The 20,746-nt window shown below is 43.1% G+C and overlaps 2 protein-coding genes across 3 annotated transcripts; both read left to right on the top strand.

The window, feature by feature from the left end:
- Positions 1-281: 281 nt before the first annotated feature.
- On the top strand, positions 282-9,538 carry LOC306852956 (transmembrane protein 128-like). 2 transcript variants are annotated; one of them, XM_079390078.1, is made up of 5 exons: positions 282-578; positions 5,732-5,873; positions 7,675-7,836; positions 8,415-8,522; positions 9,231-9,538. In XM_079390078.1, the coding sequence occupies exons 1-4, from the start codon at positions 503-505 to the stop codon at positions 8,512-8,514; spliced, it is 480 nt and encodes a 159-aa protein (XP_079246204.1). In that variant the 5' UTR covers positions 282-502; the 3' UTR covers positions 8,515-8,522; positions 9,231-9,538. The 2 variants fall into 2 exon arrangements, with proteins under 2 accessions (XP_079246204.1, XP_079246205.1); XM_079390079.1 differs by having other exon boundaries at positions 476-578; positions 9,237-9,538.
- Positions 9,539-11,385: 1,847 nt separating this feature from the next.
- On the top strand, positions 11,386-18,751 carry LOC306853058 (proton channel OTOP1-like; the record flags this gene model as incomplete). Its single annotated transcript, XM_079390228.1, has 7 exons — positions 11,386-11,764; positions 12,122-12,258; positions 12,845-12,903; positions 13,259-13,389; positions 15,679-15,947; positions 16,272-16,871; positions 18,581-18,751. 7 exons carry the CDS (start codon positions 11,386-11,388, stop codon positions 18,749-18,751), a joined length of 1,746 nt encoding a protein of 581 aa, XP_079246354.1.
- Between the last annotated feature and the right edge of the window lie 1,995 nt (positions 18,752-20,746).

Raw genomic sequence — 20,746 nt, 5'->3', positions numbered from 1 at the left:
AGTGTAACTGCCAAACATACTGTTCAGTTAAAGACAGCTCATTCAGTTCAGTCCATAGCCTCTGTAAAGTTATTATGAAATGAGTTAATATTGTTTACTAGTATGAAGCCTTAATAACAAGCCTTTGTAAAAGAATAGTTAGCACATTTGTTTGTAAGGTACCAACCTTCACAGCTGTGCTGAATTAATGTTTGTGTTTGTCATGTGACAATTAAGCATCCTACACTGAAACATGTGATGCTTACTGTATACTGTTTCACACACTATTCTTTAAACAATAGTAGGCAGTATGCACTGTGTACTGGGCAGTATGCAGTAAGCAAGAATGCCATTTCGACCACAGCCAGCCTCTCATGCAGTGCACACAACCGGAAGTGGCCTCTGAATTCCCTAAGAAATGTCCGGTTTTCGCTGTCGGTTCGCTGAAGTGACTCACTTGAATCTTTGGAGCGTCTTGCGTCACGAATCCGCCCGCGCTGGAGTGTGACGTCATCAGGCCATCATGGCGGAGTACAGTGAGCTGATGAACCTGAGGAGACGATTCAAGACAAACGAACAAGAAGAGGAAGACGAACAGAGTGAGGAACACACACACACACACACACACTCTAAATATCAGCGGCTTTAGCTGAACTCTGCTGGAGTGTGTGTCGTATCAGCTGTGTTTAGATACACAGGCTCTGGTGTCGTGTTGTACAGTAATTCTGATGTTGTGTAGATGTACAGTATCTCTGATGCTGTGTCGGTGTAGATGTACAGTATCTCTGATGCTGTGTCGGTGTAGATGTACAGTATCTCTGATGTTGTGTAGATGTACAGTATCTCTGATGCTGTGTCAGTGTAGATGTACAGTATCTCTGATGCTGTGTCGGTGTAGATGTACAGTATCTCTGGTGTTGTGTAGATGTACAGTATCTCTGATGTTGTGTAGATGTACAGTATCTCTGATGTTGTGTAGATGTACAGTATCTCTGATGCTGTGTCGGTGTAGATGTACAGTATCTCTGATGTTGTGTAGATGTACAGTATCTCTGATGCTGTGTCGGTGTAGATGTACAGTATCTCTGATGCTGTGTCGGTGTAGATGTACAGTATCTCTGGTGTTGTGTAGATGTACAGTATCTCTGATGTTGTGTAGATGTACAGTATCTCTGATGTTGTGTAGATGTACAGTATCTCTGATGCTGTGTCGGTGTAGATGTACAGTATCTCTGATGTTGTGTAGATGTACAGTATCTCTGATGTTGTGTAGATGTACAGTATCTCTGATGCTGTGTCGGTGTAGATGTACAGTATCTCTGATGTTGTGTAGATGTACAGTATCTCTGATGTTGTGTAGATGTACAGTATCTCTGATGCTGTGTCGGTGTAGATGTACAGTATCTCTGATGTTGTGTAGATGTACAGTATCTCTGATGCTGTGTCGGTGTAGATGTACAGTATCTCTGATGCTGTGTCGGTGTAGATGTACAGTATCTCTGGTGTTGTGTAGATGTACAGTATCTCTGATGTTGTGTAGATGTACAGTATCTCTGATGTTGTGTAGATGTACAGTATCTCTGATGCTGTGTCGGTGTAGATGTACAGTATCTCTGATGTTGTGTAGATGTACAGTATCTCTGATGCTGTGTCGGTGTAGATGTACAGTATCTCTGATGTTGTGTAGATGTACAGTATCTCTGATGCTGTGTCGGTGTAGATGTACAGTATCTCTGATGTTGTGTAGATGTACAGTATCTCTGATGCTGTGTCGGTGTAGATGTACAGTATCTCTGATGTTGTGTAGCTGTACAGTATCTCTGATGCTGTGTCGGTGTAGATGTACAGTATCTCTGATGTTGTGTAGATGTACAGTATCTCTGGTGTCGTGTCAGTGTAGATGTACAGTATCTCTGATGCTGTGTCGGTGTAGATGTACAGTATCTCTGGTGTCGTGTCGGTGTAGATGTACAGTATCTCTGGTGTCGTGTCGGTGTAGATGTACAGTATCTCTGGTGTCGTGTAGGTGTAGATGTACAGTATCTCTGGTGTCGTGTCGGTGTAGATGTACAGTATCTCTGGTGTCGTGTCGGTGTAGATGTACAGTATCTCTGGTGTTGTGTAGATGTACAGTATCTCTGGTGTTGTGTCGGTGTAGATGTACAGTATCTCTGGTGTCGTGTAGATGTACAGTATCTCTGGTGTAGATGTACAGTATCTCTGGTGTCGTGTCGGTGTAGATGTACAATATGTCTGGTGTTGTGTAGATGTACAGTATGTCTGGTGTTGTGTAGATGTACAGTATCTCTGGTGTTGTGTAGATGTACAGTACGTCTAGTGTCGTGTCGGTGTAGATGTACAGTACGTCTGGTGTCGTGTCAGTGTAGATGTACAGTATGTCTGGTGTTGTGTAGATGTACAGTATGTCTGGTGTTGTGTAGATGTACAGTATCTCTGGTGTTGTGTAGATGTACAGTATCTCTGGTGTCGTGTCGGTGTAGATGTACGGTATCTCTGGTGTCGTGTCGGTGTAGATGTACAATATGTTTGGTGTTGTGTAGATGTACAGTATGTCTGGTGTTGTGTAGATGTACAGTATCTCTGGTGTTGTGTAGATGTACAGTATCTCTGGTGTTGTGTAGATGTACAGTATCTCTGGTGTTGTGTCGGTGTAGATGTACGGTATCTCTGGTGTCGTGTCGGTGTAGATGTACAGTACGTCTGGTGTCGTGTCGGTGTAGATGTACAGTATGTCTGGTGTCGTGTCAGTGTAGATGTACAGTATCTCTGGTGTTGTGTTGTCTCTGGTGTAGATGTACAGTATCTCTGGTGTCGTGTTGGTGTAGATGTACAGTATCTCTGGTGTCGTGTCGATGTAGATGTACAGTATCTCTGGTGTCGTGTTGGTGTAGATGTACAGTATCTCTGGTGTCGTGTCGGTGTAGATGTACGGTATCTCTGGTGTCGTGACGATGTAGATGTACGGTATCTCTGGTGTCGTGTCGGTGTAGATGTACAGTATGTCTGGTGTCGTGTCGGTGTAGATGTACAGTATGTCTGGTGTTGTGTTGTCTCTGGTGTAGATGTACAGTATCTCTGGTGTCGTGTTGGTGTAGATGTACAGTATCTCTGGTGTCGTGTCGATGTAGATGTACGGTATCTCTGGTGCCGTGTCGGTGTAGATGTACGGTATCTCTGGTGTCGTGTCGGTGTAGATGTACAGTATGTCTGGTGTCGTGTTGGTGTAGATGTACAGTATGTCTGGTGTCGTGTCGGTGTAGATGTACAGTATCTCTGGTGCCGTGTCGGTGTAGATGTACGGTATCTCTGGTGTCGTGTCGGTGTAGATGTACAGTATGTCTGGTGTCGTGTCGGTGTAGATGTACAGTATGTCTGGTGTCGTGTCGGTGTAGATGTACAGTATCTCTGGTGTTGTGTTGTCTCTGGTGTAGATGTACAGTATCTCTGGTGTTGTGTTGTCTCTGGTGTAGATGTACAGTATCTCTGGTGTCGTGTCGGTGTAGATGTACAGTATCTCTGGTGTCGTGTCGGTGTAGCTGTACGGTATCTCTGGTGTCGGTGTAGCTGTACGGTATCTCTGGTGTCGTGTCGGTGTAGATGTACAGTATGTCTGGTGTCGTGTCGGTGTAGATGTACAGTATCTCTGGTGTCGTGTCGGTGTAGATGTACAGTATCTCTGGTGTTGTGTTGTCTCTGGTGTAGATGTACAGTATCTCTGGTGTTGTGTTGTCTCTGGTGTAGATGTACAGTATCTCTGGTGTCGTGTCGGTGTAGATGTACAGTATCTCCGGTGTCGTGTCGGTGTAGATGTACAGTATCTCTGGTGTTGTGTTGATGTACAGTATCTCTGGTGTTGTGTCGGTGTAGATGTACAGTATCTCTGGTGTCGTGTAGATGTACAGTATCTCTGGTGTAGATGTACAGTATCTCTGGTGCCGTGTCGGTGTAGATGTACGGTATCTCTGGTGTCGTGTCGGTGTAGATGTACAGTATGTCTGGTGTCGTGTCGGTGTAGATGTACAGTATGTCTGGTGTCGTGTCGGTGTAGATGTACAGTATCTCTGGTGTTGTGTTGTCTCTGGTGTAGATGTACAGTATCTCTGGTGTCGTGTCGGTGTAGATGTACAGTATCTCTGGTGTCGTGTCGGTGTAGCTGTACGGTATCTCTGGTGTCGGTGTAGCTGTACGGTATCTCTGGTGTCGTGTCGGTGTAGATGTACAGTATGTCTGGTGTCGTGTCGGTGTAGATGTACAGTATCTCTGGTGTCGTGTCGGTGTAGATGTACAGTATCTCTGGTGTTGTGTTGTCTCTGGTGTAGATGTACAGTATCTCTGGTGTTGTGTTGTCTCTGGTGTAGATGTACAGTATCTCTGGTGTCGTGTCGGTGTAGATGTACAGTATCTCTGGTGTCGTGTCGGTGTAGATGTACAGTATCTCTGGTGTCGTGTCGGTGTAGCTGTACGGTATCTCTGGTGTCGGTGTAGATGTACGGTATGTCTGGTGTCGTGTCGGTGTAGATGTACAGTATCTCTGGTGTTGTGTTGTCTCTGGTGTAGATGTACAGTATCTCTGGTGTTGTGTTGTCTCTGGTGTAGATGTACAGTATCTCTGGTGTCGTGTCGGTGTAGATGTACAGTATCTCTGGTGTCGTGTCGGTGTAGCTGTACGGTATCTCTGGTGTCGGTGTAGCTGTACGGTATCTCTGGTGCCGTGTCGGTGTAGATGTACGGTATCTCTGGTGTCGTGTCGGTGTAGCTGTACAGTATCTCTGGTGTCGTGTCGGTGTAGCTGTACGGTATCTCTGGTGTCGGTGTAGCTGTACGGTATCTCTGGTGTCGTGTCGGTGTAGATGTACGGTATCTCTGGTGTTGTGTCGGTGTAGCTGTACGGTATCTCTGGTGTCGGTGTAGCTGTACGGTATCTCTGGTGTCGTGTCGGTGTAGATGTACGGTATCTCTGGTGTTGTGTCGGTGTAGATGTACAGTAGCTCTGGTGTCGTGTCGGTGTAGATGTACAGTAGCTCTGGTGTCGTGTCGGTGTAGATGTACAGTAGCTCTGGTGTCATGTCGGTGTAGATGTACAGTAGCTCTGGTGTCGTGTCGGTGTAGATGTACGGTATCTCTGGTGTCGTGTCGGTGTAGCTGTACGGTATCTCTGGTGTCGTGTCGGTGTAGATGTACGGTATCTCTGGTGTCGTGTCGGTGTAGATGTACGGTATCTCTGGTGTCGTGTCGATGTAGATGTACGGTATCTCTGGTGTAGATGTTGGTGTAGATGTACGGTATCTCTGGTGTCGTGTCGGTGTAGATGTACGGTATCTCTGGTGTCGTGTCGGTGTAGATGTACGGTATCTCTGGTGTCGTGTCGGTGTAGATGTACGGTATCTCTGGTGTCGTGTCGGTGTAGCTGTACAGTATCTCTGGTGTCGTGTCGGTGTAGATGTACAGTATCTCTGGTGTCGTGTCGGTGTAGCTGTACAGTATCTCTGGTGTCGTGTCGGTGTAGCTGTACAGTATCTCTGGTGTCGTGTCGGTGTAGCTGTACAGTATCTCTGGTGTCGTGTCGGTGTAGATGTACAGTATCTCTGATGTTGTCGTGTCAGTGTTGATGTCATGTCGATGTTATTGTTGTTGTTGTTGTGTGTTCTCCTGCAGGTTCTGGTTGTTGTTGTTATCAGTCAGTGTTATATTGTTGTTGTTATTGTTGTTGTTCTTGTGTGTTCTCCTGCAGGTTCTGGTCCTGATGAGGCTGTGGAGGAGAAAGCCTCGGCTCGGATCAACCGGCACTCAGTTTTCTGGATCCTGGCGTCTGTCGCTCTCACCTACTATCTGGATTTCTTCTCTGTCCTTCTGAACCACAGTGACATTCACAGGTGACTAACTACTAACCTTAACCATAACTAGTACTGTCAGTCACCGCACAGACTCACACACAGCAGCTGTTACTGATGGGTGTGTGTGTGAAAGAGAAAGTGACGTGACATGTGGCCAAGTATGATGACTCGCATGCTGCATTTCACCCTAAGAACACACACACACACACACACACACACACACACACACACCGTGAACACACACCCGGAGCAGTGGGTAGCCAATGCTGGGGGACTCAAGAGCACTGGACATTCACTCCCCCCACCGAAAAGCCCTGCCGGACCTGAGATTCTCTAACCATCAGGCCATGACTGCCCCCTGTGTGTGTGTGTGAGTTTTTGTGTGTGTGAGAGTGTGTGTGTGTGAGAGAGTGAGTGAGTGAGTGAATGTGTGAGGTGTGTGTGTGTGTCTGTTAGAGAGTGTGTGTGTGTGTGTGTGTGTGTGTGTGTGTGTGTCTGTGAGAGAGTGTGTGTGTGTGTGTGTGTGTGTGTGTGTGTGTGTGTGTGTGTGTGTGTGAGTGAGTGTGTGGTCAGATTGCAGTGCTATAATCGTATCACAGCTCCCAGTCTCAAACAGCTGAAGCTCTTTTCTTCTTATCCTGGTTTACAATACAGATTATAGATCTCTGGTTACCAGGAGAGAACTTACACGCTAACAACACACACACACACACACACACACACACACACGCCTTCATAGTTAAACAATGAAACACCATGAACTCTACTAAACTCTGCAAACTCACAACTCTATAGAAGTTAGTCAGAAGCATCTGGTGCAGATTCATGAAAATCTTCTTAAGAAAGATGACATTTCTTAAGAAAAATTCTAAGAAGGTGGTACAAATGTTCATAAGTTCAGTTCTTAAAAACCTTAAGAGGTTCTTAAAAAAATTCTTAACATTTTTAGAAGAATTTAGAAATTAAATTAGATAAAAATAAAAGCTTCACACACAGTCATGATGAGTATTGTTCTCATTGATGTCACTTGTGCGCATGTCTGGTTATAATAATATGTCTTTATATGTAAACTAGAGTTCTGTTGTGATGTTTAATATTTGAAAAAATTCAATAAATTCATATTATTAAAGAAATAACCTTTGGGGATTTAAGATAAATTGGTTGTTATCCTAATGTTGTTTACAATAATTTTAAGGAACATTATATTCAGGAATTCAAATTCTTCTTAAGTTTTGTCTTAAGAAAAAAGATAAGGACATTCTTAAGAAATGGTTTTAGGAATATAGAACATTCTTAAGTTAAATATGAAGAAAACTAATCGCAATTAATTACATCCAAAATAAAAGTTTTTGTTTACATAATATATGTGTGTGTATTGTGTATATTTATTATGTATATATAAATACACATGCATGCATATATTTAAGACAAATATGTAACGTTTATACATTAAATATGTTTATATATGATATAAATTATATGAATATAAATATATACATGTAAATATTTGCAAAATATATACTGTATGTGTGTGTACTTATTTATATTTATATATATATATATATTTCACTGGTAGTGTCTGGTATTTTAGTATAATTAAGATGCTTTTTTAAATAGTATTTATTAATGAGTTTTTAGTTTTATTTTAAGTTTTCATGTAAAAATTTTATTAAAGTTTTAATAATTTTTATTTTTTTTGTCATTTTAGTTTTGCCTTTTAAAAAAAATGTCTATAGCTTTTATTAATTTTATTTCCGGTTTTAATTTGAGTTGTTTTAGTATGTCAAGTTAAACTAAAAGAGGCGTGTCAGGAGGTCTGATCTGGTTTGGTGTGCTGCAGCTGGTGGTTTTGCGTGGGTCTGGTGCTGCTGGCGCTGTGTCTCGCTCTGGCCTTGTTCTGTATGGTGTATCTGGAGTGGTTCAGAGGAATCAAGCAGTATGATGAGGAGTATCCAGCTGTTCCAGCCGTCACCACCGCAGCCTTCATCGCCGCGTCCTGCAGGTCTGAACCCACTCCTCCGTCTCTGAAGACCACCGCTCCGCTACATCACTTTAACACACTTCAACGCATTCACCCTTCTATCTCATTACTCATTGAATTCTCATTGAGATTTTACACTTTAAAATTTTTTTTTTAATGTCTTAATGTAAATTTTAATGAGCACAAGCTAGTGTACATCATTCAGATTCACTCTTCACTATTTTTATTTTTAAATTAGCACCAAAGTACTAAAAACACCTTTTAATGTTTTGAACAGCAGGTGGCGCTGCATGCTTCAGAAACGGCCGTACTCTGCTTGTTTCCAAATCCTTACACACACTTGAACCTAAAATAATCATTCAGAAGATTCGAAAAGGTTGAAGCGAATTACAATGTAAGCTCAGAATCGATTTCAGAGAGAATCGTGATGCATTCAGAAGATTGCTCCACGAATCGATTCGGCATCGATTTATGGTCCCAGACCTACTGTTTATTGCTAAATATAGTTTGGTTTGCTGCATATAAATGAAAAGTACTTTCCGTTTCGTTAATTTAGTGTAAAGTGTTTGTTCAGTGTTTTTGTTATCGATGTGTTTCAGCTTGAACATCGCTCTGTGGCCCGTCTGGTCGTTCTTCACGCCGGTGATTCTGTTCACGCAGTTCATGGGTGTGGTGATGCTGATCTCACTGCTGGGCTGAAACACACGGTGAGTGAGTGTGTGAGTGAGTGTGTGTGTGAGTGTGTGAGTGAGTGAGTGAGAGTGTGTGTGTGAGTGTGTGTGTGAGTGAGTGAGTGAGTGAGTGAGTGAGTGTGTGTGAGTGTGTGTGTGTGAGTGAGTGAGTGAGCGTGTGTGAGTGAGTGAGAGAGAGATTGAGTGAGCGTGAGCGTGTGTGTGAGCGTGTGTGAGTGAGTGAGAGAGAGATTGAGTGAGCGTGAGCGTGTGTGTGAGCGTGTGTGAGTGAGTGTGAGCGTGTGAGCATGAGCGTGTGAGTGAGTGAGCGTGTGAGCGTGTGAGTGAGCGTGTGTGAGAGTGAGTGAGTGAGCGTGTGAGTGTGCAAGTGAGTGAGCATGAGCGTGTGAGTGTGAGTGTGTGTGTGTGTGTGTGTGTGTGAGTGTGTGAGCGTGTGAGTGAGCGTGTGTGAGAGTGAGCGTGTGAGTGAGCGAGTGAGTGAGCGTGTGAGTGTGCAAGTGAGTGAGTGTGAGCATGAGTGTGTGTGTGTGTGTGTGTGTGTGTGAGTGTGTGTGTGAGCGTGAGTGTGAGCGTGAGTGTGAGCGTGAGTGTGAGCGTGTGAGAGTGAGCGAGTGAGAGTGTGAGTGAGTGAGAGATTGCGTGAGCGTGAGAGTGAGCGTGTGTGTGAGTGTGTGAGTGAGTGCGTGTGTGTGTGCGCACATTAAACACATCTGTTCTAATCAGTCGCAGATCACCACATCACGGCTGGAGTCTGCGACAGATAGAGAGGTCAGCTGATCGGTGACGGACACGTAACCTCTGACCTCTGAGGACTCACTTTAATGAACGCTGAGGCACAGGAGGTGTTTAGTGTTTCCTGAACTTCAGCCTGACGGAGGTGAATGGGAGGATTCTTTGAGGTCCTGCTTATTAAAAATGCAGATTGCTTCATATTAACTTGAAAACACACCGTTTACTTGGCACTCATGTTTTAATGTTTGTCTGTAATTAACCAAATGCATTAACAGATTAAATAAAGGATGCATTAAATGAAATTTTCTGTCTATCTGTTTTTAGATGCTCATAACGGTCAGCGTTCACGGTTCAGGTCTGAATCTGTGTAAATGAGGTTGTAGCACAAAACGAAGTAATGTGAACCACAGAGATTGTTTTACTCAAATTGAAAGCCCATAGGAAGTTCCTGAAGAAAAGCCATGGTGGTTTATCCCTCAGGTTCATCTGTGAGCTGATGTAATGTTTGAACAGCACTATTTCAGATGTTTTGCACTGTGTAAAGACCGATTTTCAGATCAGGTTTTGGGTGGCTACTGTTCAGGAGTATAATATACAAGACTGCTGTTCTTCATTTGACCTGAATGGTGTTATCACATGAAAACATACTAAGGTGTTTATGTAAATGAGAGCAAGTGTCTATGTACTTGTGAGGAGCAGATGTGTGAGAATAGTGCATCTGGCTAATTGAAAGCCTTCCACACTGGAAGTCAAGTTCTTCCACACTGACTGAATCAATCATGCCTTTCTGAACCGTGTCTTATACACAGAGACACTGTCATGTTAGAATAGAAAAGGGTTCTGTCCAAACTCTTGCTATAAAGTTAGAAGAACACAATTCCCTAGAATATCATTATATGCTTTAACATTCAGATTTGTACTCATAGAAATGACTAAAGTACTCAAACTTGTTCATTAGAAGGGGGTGACCCAATAATTTTGGCAATATAGTGTATATATAGTGTATATGACAACATTTTGTTACTATGTGTCAGCACGCATCATTAATATGCGCCTTCTTTTTGACCTGTATGTAAATAATGTGGACTTTGTGTAAACAAAGTTAAAAATGAACTTCAGTTATCTCGGATCTCATGTTTTGATCCCATTTGGACTGGTTTCGAATTCTAACAGAAATACCAATAGAATTTATTTTCTGTAATTATGCGGTTCCCTAATAAAACACTCCGAATTTTCACTCAGAAATTGCTAGAAGCCTAAATGACCCAATTAGTTACAAAGAAACACGCTATAACACAGAATTAAATATGACATTTTGAAGTTACTCCAGTAATCTTTATTTACAACAACAGCGCACTCCTGATCAAACGCTCGCTGATGACATTACGAGAGAATGGCTCTGTGATGATGATGATGATGATGATGATGATAAGCGCGTGATCGCATCTGTCAGACTTTATCAAAGGTCTCCAGGGTCGATCAGCGGAAACCAGCGTGCGCGTCTCGATACCTTTGATCCGGATCACGGCGGAGCTCCAGCGACTGAACGCACGGGATGACTGGAGGCTGATGCGGTGCGTGCGCACGGTAATCCAGGTCAGAGCCGTTATAATAGAAGCTCTTTTGTTGGAGCTCTCTGGCCCGGATCGGTTTCATCTAATTGTGGGTGTCTTTGTAATCGAGCACACCGTCAAATTCGGTTTCTTCCCGCAAACTTTTCTTCAGAAGTGGCTGCGTCTGATTTCAGCCACGTTTCGCAATCCGTCGCACGCAGATTTCGGGTTGCGCGCATTCTTCTGATTGCACATCCGTTATACGAGTCTGCGCTCAACAAAGGGCCGTCCATAAAGAGCCTTTGACCAGTGAAACCCGAGATCCTGAAAGCTCGCTGGAGGCCGAGGAAAAGCGCACTGGTGCTTCACATCTGACCAGGGCGCGAGGAGCAGCGTGGAGACGCAGCGCGAACGCATACTTGGTGAAGTCTGGCGCAGCGGTTCTTGGCACAGTCGCTTTTCCAGTAGCTCGCAGATGAATGAAACTCAATCCGCGTTAATCTGCCGCGCTCTGTAGGAGGTATATAGCAGCGATGGACGCGCACTGAGCATGTCCGCGGCGCGGCGCGCATCAATCCCTGATCGACGGCACCATGGTGGAGCACAGCGGCCTGGACATCATGTGTCTGAACAAATACAGCCTCGCTTCCTCCTCCTCCTCCTCCTCCTCCTCGAACGCGGAGAAGAAACTTTTCTCCAAGCTCAAGGTGAGTCTGACCAAGAAGTACCCTCAGAAGAACGCGGAGACGCTGAGCGCGCAGTACGGGACCAACCTGCTGCTGATCGGCGTGTCCGTGATGCTCGCGCTGGCGCAGCACGGTCCCGCGGTGAAGAAGGAGCACCTGCTGGCCTTCATCACTGTGCTGATGCTGGTGCAGCTCGTCTGGATGCTCTGCTACATGATCCGGAGGGAGCGGGAGCGCGGTCCGGTGCCGGAGAGGGACGCGCACGCGGGCACCAGCTGGATCCGAGGTGACGCGCGTCTACTGAACTGTTAGCCCGGTCTCATGAAAATGCGTATCAATAGCACGATTTTTTGTATTATACGTGCTATTTCTACGCATAAATTGATTTGGCGTGCATATAATGTTTGACGTGCATATGATACGCGTGCATATAATACGTATTTTTGGCATACATATAAAACGCATCTAGCCCACACCCCTAAACTTACAGCATTATATGCACGCCAGATAAATAAATAAATAGTATGCCAAACAGAAACAGAAAATCGTGGCATTGACACGCACATTCATGAGATCGGGTTACACTAACTGTGCCTCGCTGAGCGTGCCTGAGAATGAGGGATTGTGCTGTGTGTGTGTTCAGGGGGGCTGACGATGCTGGCGCTGCTGTCGCTCATCATGGACGCGTTCCGCATCGGATATTTCGTCGGATATCATTCGTGCATCTCCGCCGTGCTCGGGGTCTATCCCATCGTGCACGCGCTGCACACCATATCTCAGGTGAGAGGTCACATTTATGTCTGTAGCACTTTACGCGGATTTATTCAAAGCAGCTTCACTCCAGCTAACGCTATCAGAATGTTCTCTCAAAGTTATGAGCAAACGTTCTTTGAGTAACGTTAATAGAACGTTCGTCCAAAAATATCTCATTAATAATGTTAAAACACAAAAAACATTATGCATCATTCATGGAATTTTTTAAATGTTACTTCTTGTTTCAGAGAGTTCAGAGAACATTCAAAAGTAACATTCACATAATGTTTGTACAATGACTAAATGAAACAGTCCTTTAACATTCATTAAAACAAGACCGTTTTTAAAACATTTGAAAACCTTGACTTTTAGAGAATATTCAATAGTGACATTTAATGGGAACTTTAGAAATATGTTCCTTTTGTTAATCTGGGACAGAAATAAACAGGAAAATAGCAGTATTAATTATGTTAAGTTATGAAACATATTCAGTTTCAGCTGTAAGGAAGCTCTACAGAAGACAATAGAGGCATTATTCAGATCAGTTCAGTTGTGAAGTTCATTAGTTCTGAAGTGAACTCTGTGATGTCGGTGTGTTTGATCTTGATTGCAGGTGCATTTCCTCTGGTTCCACATCAAAGATGTCATCAAGAAATATGAAACTTTTGAAAGGTACAGACACGCTTCTATCTCGCAGCAGATACTTTTATTCCAGATGAGAACAAATAACAGAGATTGAGTCCTGAAGACAGATGCAGGAGAAGTTCTGCCATACACATGATGTGCATTCATGCATCTGGCAGATATGCATTTCATCAGTTCACAGCACAATACTCTGAATGCACTTGCAGTCCAGTCAATGCATGCCGTTAGAAGGTGTTGAGTCAACATTAGACACACGTCACTCAGAAGCAGATTCCACGTGTAATTTCACTGGAGATGCTGATGAAATGGTCTCAGCTTCACATGATGAATCTGATCATGTGAAACACCAGTGTGTGTGTGTGTGTGTGTGTGTGTTGAGCAGGTTTGGAGTGATTCACGCCGTCTTCACTAACCTGCTGCTGTGGTGTAATGGAGTGATGTCAGAAGCTGAACATTTCCTCAACAACCACAGGAGACGCCTGACTGCGCTGGGATACGCCAATCTGTCCACAGGTTTGTGTGTGTGTGTTTGTGTGTGTGTGTGTGTGTGTGTGAGCGGACAGTGTTTTTCAGAGTGCTCTGCTCACTGTGGGAGGAGTCTGGGATTTTTCCTCTGCTACAGTCTCTCTCTCTCTCTCTCTATTTCATAAAAGCAGGTGTGTGTGGGCATTTGTCACTGTTCACTGTTCAAAATAAAGGTTCTTTATTGATTTGGATGCATGAAGAAACTTAAGCATCCATGAGACCACTAAAAGTTCTTAGTAAAAAAATAAGACAAAATCAAGCAGATGTGGAACGACATGAGAAATGATGATAATTTTTAGGTGAACAATCCCTTTATTTATCCCTTTGATTGAAGCAATAGAAATTAATAGAAATATACCAAATACACTACTGTTCAAAAGCTCAATATGATAAAGAGGTCAATTAGATTTTTATACCTTTATTCATCAAGGATGCATTCAATTGATGAAAAGTGACAGTAAATTAATTTATAATGTTACAAAAGATTTGTATTTCTAATAAATGCTGTTGTTTTGAATTTTCCATTCATCTGTGAATCCTGAAAAATAAAATGTATCACAGTTTCCACAAAAATATTGTGCAGCACAACTGTGTTCAACATTGATAATAATCAGAAATGTTTGTTGAGCAGTAAATCAGTATATTATTATGATTTCTGAAGATCATGTGACACTGAAGACTGGAGTAATGATGCTGAAAATACAGCTGCAGATCACAGAAATACATTACAGTTTAACACATATTCACAGCTATTTAATATCGTAAGACTATTTCACAATACTACTGTATTTTAATACATACAAAATAAATTAAAAACACGTAGTGAACACAAATAAAACTGCTTTGACACAGAAACTGTATCTCCTCTCCTCTCCTCTCCTTCTTTGGTCGACCACGGCGAGGCCTGCTCTGAGTGGAACCTGTCCTGTTAAACCGCTGTATGGTCTTGGCCACCGTGCTGCAGCTCAGTTTCAGGGTCTTGGCAATCTTCTTATAGCCTACGCCATCTTTATGTAGAGCAACAATTATTTTTTGCAGATCCTCAGAGAGTTCTTTGTCATGAGGTGCCATGTTGAACTTCCAGTGACCAGTATGAGAGAGTGAGAGTGATAACACCAAATTTAACACACCTGCTGTGTCAATATACATATGTCAATGTAGTTTATATAAATTTTTATTTCAGTTTTAGTTGTAATTATTTTAAAACTTCACATTCAACTTAATGTCACACTTTATTTTAAGGTCCAATTCTCGCTATTAACAAACCATTAACTACTACTTTTGCCTCAATCCACTGCTAATTGGCTCCTTATTAATAGTTAGTTAGTAAGGTGGTTGTTAAGTTTAGGTATTGGGTAGGATTAGGGATGCAGAATATGGTCATGCTCTACTGTTTGAGATTATGTGCTTTATAAGTACTAATAAACAGCCAATGTGTTATTAATAGGTATGCTAATAAACAACTAGTTAATAACGTGGATTGGTCCCTATACTGAAGTGTTACCCATCTTAAAGGAAAATGAGCAGTGTTTTTTTTTTGTCAAGTAGCTGAAATAAAGTAAGTTTAAGCTTCTTTTTTGAATACAAATTCTATTTTATTTCAGTTAACTTTTATTTCAATATCAAATTTTTTTAGTATGGTTTTTATTAACTATAATAACCCTGGGTTATGTTAACTGCTGTTTACCAGTGGAATATTATTGTAGAGTGTAACTGAGTTTTCTATCTGTGTCCCTGCAGCACAAAAGCAGTCATCAGTAACACAGGTATATCTGTAGCAATATATAACCAACAATACATTGTATGGATCAAAATTATACATTTCTCTTTTATGACAAAAATCATTAGGATATTAAGATCATGTTCCATGAAGATATTTAGTAAATTTCCTACCGTAAATATATCAAAACTTAATTTTTGATTAGTAATATGCATTGCTAAGAACTTCATTTGAACAACTTTAAAGGTGATTTTCTCAATATTTAGATTTTTTTGCACCCTCAGATTCCAGATTTTCAAATATTGTCCTATCCTAACAAACCATACATCAATGGAAAGATCATCTTTCAGATGATGTATAAATCTCAATCTCAAAAAATGGACCCTTATGACTGGTTTTGTGGTCCAGGATCACATATGTGTTCCCGTTGTTTTCACTGAATCCCATTGCGTGAATCGGAGCGTATATCAACTGATTGTCTGTGTGTGTGTGTGTGTGTGTGTGTGTGTCTGTGTGTGTGTGTGTGCTCGTGTGTGTGTGTGTGTGTGTGTGTGCAGTGGAAGCGGAGCCGCACTGTAACTGCACCACCAGCGTCTGCTCCATGTTCTCCACCAGCCTCTACTACCTGTACCCCTTCAACATCGAGTACCACATCTTCGTCTCGGCCATGCTGTTAGTGATGTGGAAGAACATCGGCCGCACGCTGGACCTCCACAGCAACCGCAAGCGTCCCAGCACACGGAGCCCGGGTCTGCTGCTCGGCCCCATGCTGGGTCTGCTGGCGCTGGCCAGCTCCGTCACCGTGCTGGTGGTGTACCTGATCCAGGTGTGTGTGTGTGTGACAAAACCTGACAAAATCTCCAGAATCTTCCCATTGGGGACATCCTCATTTGTAAAAATGGTTTAATGCTGATGGAGTGTGGCCCAAAACACAGGGTTGCCAGATCTTTCTAACAAAAGTAGCTCAAAGGCCGATTAAAAATAGCCCAAAATGGCCTAATCCAAATACCAAAACACAACATATCTTATAGTTTATCTTATAACACCTTTATAGCTAATAATGCACCATTATGCTTTATACACAATTTCCCTAGTAGTAATCATTAATAGTCTGTTTTCATAAAAAACTCTGGTGGTGTACCTGATGTAGGTGGAGAAGTCTCCGCAGGCCGCCGTCTCCATGTTCTACTACTACGGCGTGGTGATGCTGAGCTGCATGTGCGTCGCGAGCGGAGCCGGGCTGCTGGTGTACCGTCTGGAGGCCTGGCCCATGGACACGGGTTCGAACCCGGCGCGTGCGCTGGACGCAGAGCTGCTGCTAGGCTCGTCGCTGGGCTCGTGGCTGATGTCGTGGTGCAGCGTGGTGGCGGTGGCTGCGGCGGGACGCGGCTCTCCTGGCTTCCGCTGGACCTGCCTGGCGTACTCGCTGCTGCTGGTGCTGGAGAAGTGCGTGCAGAACCTGTTCATCGTGGAGTCGCTGTACCGCCGCCGCAGGGATCCAGACGACGCGCTCACAACCGAGGTGTTCTGCGTCACGCCACCATACGACGGCATCGTGAACCGTGGCTACGAGACGCAGGAGAAGCACTGCACGACTCTAGAGGGAGAGATGCCCGAGAACAGAGCGGCGTTCGGCAGGAAGCAGACTGACGTCACACCTCCAGTGGGAAACCGGCTCGACGTGACGCCCGGGAGGAAGAGGCAAATCCTGAAGAACATCACCATCTTCCTCTTCATGTGTAACATCTCGGTGAGAACCGTTGTGTGTGTGTGTGTGTGTGTGTGTGACAAGCCCAATGACCCTATCCAAATATCAAAACTCAACATATGCCACTCCCACACCTCAAATACAGATTTTAGTCACTGCTATGCATTATACACACTAGTAGTAATCATAAACTGTCTGTTTTCATAAAGGAGCTCTAAGGCCCTCCGTCACAAAAATGTATAATTGTTAGAATGTGAGAATAGTTGTTTATGTTAGAATAGTGTGTGTGTGGTGGAAGAGGGAAAGTCAAGTCAATATTATTTGTATAGCGCTTTTAACAATGCAAATTGTGGGAAATAGGACAAAAGCCCATGACAGCAGAGCGAGACAGAATCATACTGAAATGGGACTGAAAAGTGATTGTGAAGGGGGAGGAGAATCTAAACATGCGTCAGGTTTTTCAGCAAGAAACACTTCTGAATAAGATACACCTGTGTATCCTCACTTCTCACAGTACAATTAGAGAGTTGAGATGTCCTTCAAGATGGCTGACTTTGATTCGGTCATGGCCTGAAGGACAGAGAAGTGAGGAGGCATCAGTTTGAGTATTGAGCAGCACCTGTACTTCGCTGAATGCATCCGACAGATGGAGCGTAATACAATGGGAGTGCAGCAATTCTGACTGAAACATACATTTCTGCTCAGATATTTTTCATCTAAAAGTGGAAGCACTTCACATGTCTGCCCTATTTACAACAGTGCCATAAACGGAAGTACAAAGAGTGTGTTGCGGTGGATTGCAGCAGTGTTGGCAAACATTTTTTATCTAAAGACAAAGCCACACTTTGTTGAGCAGTTTAGATGTATTATATTTTAATAAAAAAGAAAAGAAAAAAATAAGCATGTATGTTTTGTTTTTCCTGCTGGTGTACCAAAAACATACTAAACCATGATTTCAAAACCAAGGCACATCCTGGAGCTAGGGCTGGACGATATGGCAAAAAACATTGACCGATTCTCGATTTCTTTAATGATTTTTAACTAGTCAACTTGAAAATGTAACTACAACATGATTCAAGTAACTTGTTCTTTATTAACCCTCGAGTTAAAGAGAATTCTGTTCCGAGTGCAGCACACATGATGTAAATGTTAAACAAATCACTTGTTAAATATCTTTGCAGAAAAGATGCATGATCTACAACTACATCTTGTACAAATGTGTCTTATACATATTATATGTTCAGAAATAGTACGAGGAAAATGCTTTTAAAAATCTCAAAAGTCAAGGTAATTCAATTTCAAAATGACTGAAGTTATAACAGCAGTAGACTATTATTAACTATAAATGTTCTGTAAACACAATGAACACAGCTTTCAGTCTGTCTCCGTGATGCAAACATCAGATATCAGACACACAGTAGCAGTTCTTCACAGATTTTTATTCGATTCTGCTGCTTTTCCATAGTTTTTTTCTGTGTAAGCATGGATGTGTTTAACTGCTGCGCTTGCATCTCTTATGAAACAGCATTCTATAAACACACCGCATTTCTATTCAAAATCGCAGTTCCTTGATTTCTAAAAATTAAAATCGTGGCAAAACATTAAATTGGAATTAATCGATAAAATCTGAAAAATCGCCCAGCCCTACCTGGAGCATAATTTTTGTCCTCTTGTCCATAAAACATCAGTTGATAGTGACCACGACTGTCAGGCTCCAAACAAATGATGTTTGTTGTTCTCTCTGCGTCCAGCTGTGGATTCTCCCGGCCTTCGGCTGCCGGCCGCAGTATGACAACGGTCTGGAGCAGGAGACCTTCGGCTACAGCGTTTGGACCACGGTGCTGAACGTGGCCATTCCCATGAACCTCTTCTACCGCATGCACTCGGTGGCGTCGCTCTTCGAGGTCTTCAGGAAGGTTTGAGGGTGTGTGGAGGACTCTATCTGGTGCTCACAAACACTGACAGACACACAAACACTGGTCTGAGGAAGCTCATGCGTTCAGAACCCCTGTGATCGGATCCGGTTCTCATGGACTCGATCGCCTCTTAAAGATGCTCTCAATAACTTGACAGACTAGAGGTTCTCAGGCCTGAAGATTCTTCACACTCTCCTCAGTAATGTTTACACACACACGCGCACACACACACACACACACACACACACGTGCACACACACACACACACACACACACACACACACACACACACACACACGTACGCACACGCACTCACACGCACACACACTCACACACACACACGTACGCACACGCACTCACACGCACACACACACACACACACACACACACACACACACACACACACACACACACACACGTACGCACACGCACTCACACGCACACGCACTCACACGCACACACACTCACACGCACACACACACACACACACACGTACGCACACGCACTCACACGCACACACACACACACACACACACACACACACACACACACACACACACACACGTACGCACACGCACTCACACGCACACACACTCACACACACACACACACACGTACGCACACGCACTCACACGCACACACACACACACACACACACACACACACACACACGTACGCACACGCACTCACACGCACACGCACTCACACGCACACGCACTCACACTCACACACACACACGTACGCACACGCACTCACACGCACACACACACACACACACACACACACACACACACACGTACGCACACGCACTCACACGCACACGCACTCACACGCACACGCACTCACACGCACACACACTCACACGCACACACACACACTCACACTCACTCACACGCACACACACACACACACACACACACACACGTGCACACCCGCGCACACACGCACACACACACGTACACACACACACACACACACACACACACACATCTTCACTTGATCAAGGATGATGTTCTCTTATATCAAGTTCTCAAGTGGGTTTAAATCCTGAATGTTTTTAGTACAACGTCTGATTGGAAAATCCTTGAATCTTGCAGGCCATTGAGCAAACATATGGTGCATATTGTAGTTTTTAATTGTTTAACTATGCAAATGCTTATTTAAATGAAGGAGAAATGGAGTAAAACCACCAAACTAGTGGTGAGTTGAGTCTGATCAAATCAGCTGATCCTGATGTCGACTTTCTAACTCTGTATTTTTGTTTTGTTTTTCAGTACAAATATCGAAACATTCTCAAATCAAGATGCATTTGCTTGGAAAGGGAAATGAGTTACGATATTAAGTCTTGAATTCTGACATTTTTATCAAAATTTTTGAATAATTAAATTGAGTTTCTTCTGCCAATGTAGTCAGAAAAATAATCTTCATTGGCAGACATTTGCTCAGACATTTAATCATTAACTCACTTGATTTTGATCGGTTTTTCAGAAAACAAGACTTGATATCTTCAGTCATTGTGCTTCTCCAGTAAATGTTTCTTGATTTCATTTAGATATTTGTACAGGAAACAGTCCTGAGGAAGAAGTGTGATCAGTTTGTGCAGTGTGATCAGAAGCATAACTGATCATAAATGCACAGGTATATCACTTGCACTTGAGGATTTTTCTGACTGTAAAACTCAAGTCTGGCTGAAACTCCTGCTGATGCCACGAATCTCACAAACTCTGACAAACCCAGCGACTTTTCTCAGATATGTTCGTTATAACGGCTTCTAAAGCAACGTGAAAACACTTTCAAAACATTTTCAAAACTTTGCCTCTTTTTTTTTTTTTTTTTACTTTACACACAAATCCAAGAACTGAACACGAAATGCAAAACGCCTCACATCTCTTTCGAAACGAAGCACTGCATTCAAAATATCACAAACATCTCAAAAGCAAACATTTGAAAACACCTTTGTCATAATATTAATTCCTGTTAGATTTGCGTGTTTCATAGAGA

The sequence above is a fragment of the Barbus barbus genome, assembly GCF_936440315.1.
Source record: "Barbus barbus genome assembly, chromosome: 33".
Lineage (NCBI taxonomy): Eukaryota > Metazoa > Chordata > Actinopteri > Cypriniformes > Cyprinidae > Barbus > Barbus barbus.
The sequence above is the reverse complement of the archived record's forward strand: the minus strand, read 5'-3'. Positions and strand labels throughout refer to the sequence as shown.

Excerpts from the sequence above, each read along its gene's own strand:
- LOC306852956 (XM_079390078.1), top strand. The coding sequence starts at position 503 with ATGGCGGAGTACAGTGAGCTGATGAACCTGAGGAGACGATTCAAGACA. Across the intron at positions 579-5,731 it reads AGAAGAGGAAGACGAACAGA|GTTCTGGTCCTGATGAGGCT; the intron begins GTGAGGAACACA and ends GTTCTCCTGCAG. Across the intron at positions 5,874-7,674 it reads AACCACAGTGACATTCACAG|CTGGTGGTTTTGCGTGGGTC; the intron begins GTGACTAACTAC and ends GGTGTGCTGCAG.